This window comes from Antrostomus carolinensis, unplaced genomic scaffold (genome assembly GCF_000700745.2).
Source record: "Antrostomus carolinensis isolate BGI_N321 unplaced genomic scaffold, ASM70074v2 scaffold8702, whole genome shotgun sequence".
In the NCBI taxonomy this organism is placed as follows: domain Eukaryota; kingdom Metazoa; phylum Chordata; class Aves; order Caprimulgiformes; family Caprimulgidae; genus Antrostomus; species Antrostomus carolinensis.
In genome coordinates this window covers 68850-74849 of record NW_010300177.1, presented here as the reverse complement: position 1 = coordinate 74849, position 6000 = coordinate 68850, and the positions used below count along the sequence as shown (strand labels likewise).

General features: G+C 34.7%; 1 protein-coding gene across 1 annotated transcript in view; it reads left to right on the top strand.

The window, feature by feature from the left end:
- Positions 1-2826: 2826 nt before the first annotated feature.
- Positions 2827-6000, top strand: part of LOC104521133 (neuroblastoma-amplified sequence) — a gene marked incomplete at both ends in the record, with an annotated part of 57940 nt that continues 54766 nt past the window's right edge. Inside the window, one exon of the mRNA XM_029083766.1 lies at positions 2827-3056. Within this exon, the coding sequence (XP_028939599.1) occupies positions 2827-3056 (230 nt within the window). The remainder of the gene's footprint in view (positions 3057-6000) is intronic.

Here is a 6000-nt window from a genome sequence, read left to right as displayed (position 1 = left end):
ATATATATACATGGGTATTCATATAGGGTATGATTCTATTATTTTAACTCTTGTCATTAATAAGCTAAATAGACCCTACTTCAGAAGACATTATTTGTGTGTTACTATGAGATATTTCTTAAAACATTTAAATAAGTTTTTTGTGATACTTTTCAGAACCATCCCTCTTATAACATATTTCAGAACTTCAAAACCAGAAAATAACCTAGTAGCAAACGTCAATGTAATTTTTTGTTTATTTGTTGTTCCTCATATATGCATATATCCAAGGATCACAATGATCTTTTAAACAACACGTACATCAGATTATCTTCCACTTCTCTCTCTCCTTACAAGTTTGTCATCATTATTATTTGTTGTGGTACTACTGTATCATGCAGTGCTCCTTGATCCAAGTTTTTTAACTTTATTTTTATTATATCCTGGTATTGAAACAAGAGGTAGAAGATCTTCAGATAAGAAAAACAATGAAACAGTACTGACCAATTGGATAGAAAGCAGTCCTGGCAGATCTGGACGCTTATTATTGCATCTTTGTAGATATTATTTGGCAAAAGTATTAGCAGAAAAATGATTAAGCTGAATAAATAGCCTTAAGGTATTCCTTTGAAGCTTAAACAGTCAGCATGAAAGATTGCACACAGATACTTTAAGGAAAATGTAACAAATGGGGAATGAAGGTTGGCACTACTGCTGCCATTTGAGAGCGTGACAACTTGGCCAGAATATTATGATTGGAAGTAAACTAGCAGATTATTTTTTAAAGGAATTTCACATTTAGAGATTATGATTGCCAAGTGTATGAAGACATCAGTAGACTAAAAATAAAATTGTTTGAATCTATCTGTCTTAGTAATTAGTATTATTTTAAGTTATTGTTGTAAATACTGAAGTTTAGTTCTACCTCAAGCTGAAAAATTACGGGCTATTTGAGAAACTTACTGAGAATGTTATCTTTTCACCTTCAGAAGCCATTTCTCAAGGAAGAATTCTGCGTATTTGTTTGAAAATACTTTCAATATTGTCTTTGTGTACTTTATGAACATTCCCGTGGGCTGTGCACTGGAAGAAGAGTGCTGACATTGGATTCTAGTCTTCTGAATGCAGAGAGGAGAAACCTAGCAAAAGAGAGCAAATTTACCTGCCTTTCTCAGTGTACCATGCAGAGTATTTAGGCAATTATGTTAAACAGGTTTCCTCATCTTGCTCTGACTTTTGCTGTCTCCATGCTCACATTCTTGTGCATCACCTAAAATGAGATACCAGGGTACATAATAAGCAGTGGATTGGTTTCCAGCTGATATAATTGTATTGTAGAGGCACTGCTCTGCTTGCCTGTCTCTCTTCTGAGGTTTTATTATTCTGTTACCAATCTCCTAAGCAACCTTGAAAGAGCTACTGATGTTGTTTCTAAAATCAATGAGTTTGCAATGTTTTGAGGGCTTCAGAAAAATATCATGTGGAGAGGAAAAAGGATGCCCTGTAGCATTTAATACGACTTGCTGAGCAGTCTGTCAGCTAAGACTTGAAAAGAAAAAAAAAAGAAAAAAATCAATTTAGAATGACCAGCAAGTCATAGAAAAATTGAAGCATGCCTCAAGGTTCAGACATTTGGTGCATTTTACCCTGCTGTGCACTCTAGTTAATGTTCATAAATTTAGCTTCTAATTTAGCAGAACTATTCTGTAATAAAAACAGAGTATATTAGCCCAGTACACTCAACGTTTTTGAGATCACAGCAATCAGATCAACTGTTTCTCTTTGAAAATATTTCAGTTACAGTTGGCATACTCAGGTATTTTTTGGTGGGTCTTTTGACAGCACTCTGTCAGTGCTACACAGAAGTCACGATTCTTCCTTCTGGGCATTGTGCTGCTGGCGGCCTTGTTCTTCATGGAAGAGAGAAGCTAAGGTATTGAGTGTGCTGAGTGATTACATATCACACATAGCTGTGTTCAAGTGGAGGTGCCTGGATACAGCCACTGTCCAGATATTGAGATTACTGGGAATTCTACAATACTTGGGTTCCTTTTCCTTTACAAACATACAGAATGTATTTTGTTTCATGTTCTAAATTGTTGCTTGCCTATGTGGGATTTTGACTGCAGAAGTTAGTGGTTGATTAAGTATGCACTTGATGCGTAGTTTCTAATGCAGAAAAGTAAGTTTTATTTGTGATGAAAGCTTTTCTGTATACAAAGGTTGTCATAATTGGTGGATCATCAATATTTAATTATTTGAAGGTTTTAGGGTGTAAGCAATGCCTCTTGTGTGTAATTTGCAGATCTTGTAATGCTTCTTGTTCTTCAAAAGTATCAGTGCTTGACACTTAAAAGGCTAAGCTGTTCCTTCTGTCAATTCTTTATAATAGAAGTGTATCAGAAATTCAGTAACAAAAAAACCCTCAGTTTGCTTTATTGCTTCCATTCTAGCTTTTGAGGTTTTTATGAGTAAACAACTTTGTAGTGTTTGTAATTAAGGAGAGATTTGCCAAGTTTTCTTAGATTTGTTAAAATGTTTTACCAATCTTTTGGCTAGTTCAACGTTAATAAAAGTGAAGGTTTTAAAGACAAATAGTGAAGTACTTGTTAATATTAATTTGGTTAGGTAAGTCTGTTTGAATTTTTGTAGCATATGGAATTCCAAATGTTCCAAAAGGATTAATTTTGACATCATAGCTAATAGCCCTTACAGAAAAATTGGAATTATTTTCAGAAATGGAAAAAAAATGTTTCAGTTCTGAACACAGGGATCAGTTATAAAAGGATACATTTTTTGCAGAAACTTACAGGCCTTTTTTTAGTTTCTTGTCGATTATTTTCACAGACTGATCCAAAAGAGTTGATTCAAATGGTCACAAAGCATGTTACTCAGCATGACTATACAGACTGGCCTGAAGAAATTGCAACTTTGATAAATCAGCTGCATTACTACAATGAACGACTACTGGATTTCACTCAGGCTCAGATTCTGCAAGGACTTGGCAAAGGAGTGGATGTGCAGAGATTTACAGCAGATGGTCAGTACAAGAGAGAAACAATACTAGGATTGACAGAGTAAGTAATGTCTATTTTTATTTTCTTTATTTTAAAGTGGTATTAATTTAAGCTTTAGATCAGGAAGGTAAATTGAAAGTAGTGCTGACCTTTAGAAGGGATAAGTTACTAGTTACCTTAGATATTTACACTATAATACTGCTACAGGTGGAGCCTTTTCTATTCAACTACTCCACTTAAATGAAATGTTACTCAAATAAATGGATCAATAACTTTTAATGGAACATATAACTCTTTGGTAATTGACTGCTAATATTAAAGTTAATCAGGGATGAATGAAATGAGAGCATAGGTGGAGATTTTGTTTCTTCCTTTCATCTCCTGTAAGCCTGTTCTAGCACTCCATTACAGTATGGCCAAGCATCAAAGTTTGTAATGAACTATAGTTAAAAAGAAAAAAAACAAACATTAATAAACTCTATTTTATTTTTAATAATTTAGTTAAAACTACTGTATTTTCCCCTGTAGTCCTTTGGAAGTACTGAAGCCTTCACTGCACGTGGTCTGATATTTCAAATGCTTTTCTCTCACATTTCAGTTATCCTGAATAGGGAAAAAAAGAAAAGGGAAGATATAGTGTAGTACTCTCCTTTTATTTTAAAAATACTTTTAATTAACATGTGCATACAGGTACTTTAAGCTGTAAACAAGCAAGGAATATACTGAAACTCTATATGATTTGAAGATAATGACAGTTAAATAGCTGCTAGACTGTCTGTGCAATAAGGAAGACTTCTGTGCAATAAGAAGCTTTTAATATATTTGTTAACCCAATTTTAACCTACTCTGTACATAAAGCTTTTGAAGAGCACATTTAGATGTTTACAGTCTCCCACCTATGTAGCTACTCATAACTACAATTCCAGTAGAAGTTTATTAGTAAAAAACCATTGATATGAAATGCTGAATAGGAGTGGTATAACCACAGATTTTGAACACTAAGTAGCTGCTACTTTGCATCTGTAAAATCTATATCTGCATAGATTTTGGCACTGCATTCATAAACATAGCTTGTAAGCATATTTTAATGTCTCCATTGGAGTTACCTGTTTTCAATATATTGTTCATTGAGCCCATGTCATTTCTGTAGTATGTCACTAGATGAATGTTACATCTTGACGATTATCTAGGAACCTCTATACAGAAATCCTTCTGTTATTAGATGTTTGTTTTGGATGCAGCATGCTTACTTATATTCTCATCTAAAGTCCTTTAGATACTACCTTTCATAAAAAATAAAATAAATATGAAGATAAAATTCTTTACAGTAAGTAGAGATTGAAACACAGTATGAAAGGCTTCACAGCATGTGGGTGAGAGTAGTAGTTCCATCTGAAGCAGTTGCAAAGATCCTATTAATCACTTGTTCAGCTTGCAGCTGCCTTGCTTTAATCTTCTCAGTTCACTCTTAACCTGCATTTTCTATTGAAAACAATGTGCAAATTCAATATAATTGCGTAGCATATTTTTTCTTATTTTTGAATTATCATTAAGTGCTTCATGTTTTCAGTCTTTTATGAAGTGCTGTTTGCAGGAACAACACCTGGAAGAGATGATACCTTATTTACAAAGCAACTTTGTACTAGAATGAAGAATTTGTTTGCTAAAACTACTTAACCAATAGTTGTTAATTTTATCTTCCATATTTGGTGTGTTGACATTAGAGCTTATTATGCATTATTTATCAAACAATTAAAAATCTGGATGCCTCACAAACTTAATCAAGGTTAGTTCTCAAGCAGTTTACAATTTATTTAGGCAAAATAGAGCCAGAATGTATTTGGGAAGGAATTAGGGAAACTAGAGCAAGACTGAAGGGGAATACTTGAGCAGCTAGCTGAATTCCCATGGAGCTTCAGGCCAACTATGGTGTATAAGCTTTCTAATTATTTTTTTTACTTGAGGCCATCTTTTGGATTACTTTTTTTTTTGTTGTTTTTTGTCCACCTGCTCTGAGGTCTTCAGCCCATCACTGCTTCTGTTAATATGTTGAAATCAGAAGTTGATTTTAACAATTTAATACCAATTTCTTCCTTATCTTATGTCACTGATCTAAAATACCTATTTTAGATTTTTAGAAAAATTGTGTAATTATTAAGTAATCTGAATTTCATAACTTGGTTTGTGCTTATTGTATTCTCAGAAGGATTTGGGTGCATATGAACTAGGTCTGTTTCCAGAAGACTAAACCAGAAGGTCCTGTGTAAAACCACTTCAAATGTACTTCAGCTCTTATTAGTGATATTAACTTCTGACATTAACTACTTCAAAAGTATCTGCTTTTGCTGTCCTGCTCTGCTCTGTTGCCAGTGTAGACACAGCCCTTTCTCCCTGCTGCATTGCTGCTGCAGAACTTAACAAACGGCCGTAGCATTCCAGCTCATTTTCCTGCTTCAAATGTGAGAGGAAACTAAAGCTCTTGGGCTTAAATCTTCATTTCACTTATCCAGGTTGGATTTTTATTTAAAAAAAAAAAAAAAATTGAGGCTGTGTGACTGGAAAAGTGTATCTCATTTCTCTTTATTATGATTGAATCCAGTGGTGGTTCTAATGCTTTATAGCTGATAGATGCTAACAGAAAATGTTGCGAACAGTGATTGCGAGTGAACACATGCGCATGTGTGATACAGCAGAGGATTTAGAGAAAAAATGCCTGTTTCTGTGAGCTTGAAAATAGTCAGATAAATTCTAGCTGAGCACTACTACACTGGCGTGATTTTTGGTCCTTTGGAAGTGCATGCTAACACACAGGTGGGGGGGCTAAGAACCATCCACAAGAACTGCTTCTGTCTTTGCTTTTGCACCAGTCTTGGTGCAACAGCACACAGGAAGTACACCCAAACTGTGCCAGCCCAGCAGCCTTCAGTGGGGATTTCTCTGGCAGTTCTCAGGCTCACAGAGGAAGGCAGTTAGGACTGGGCGTGAAAAAGGGTGTGCAGAAGAA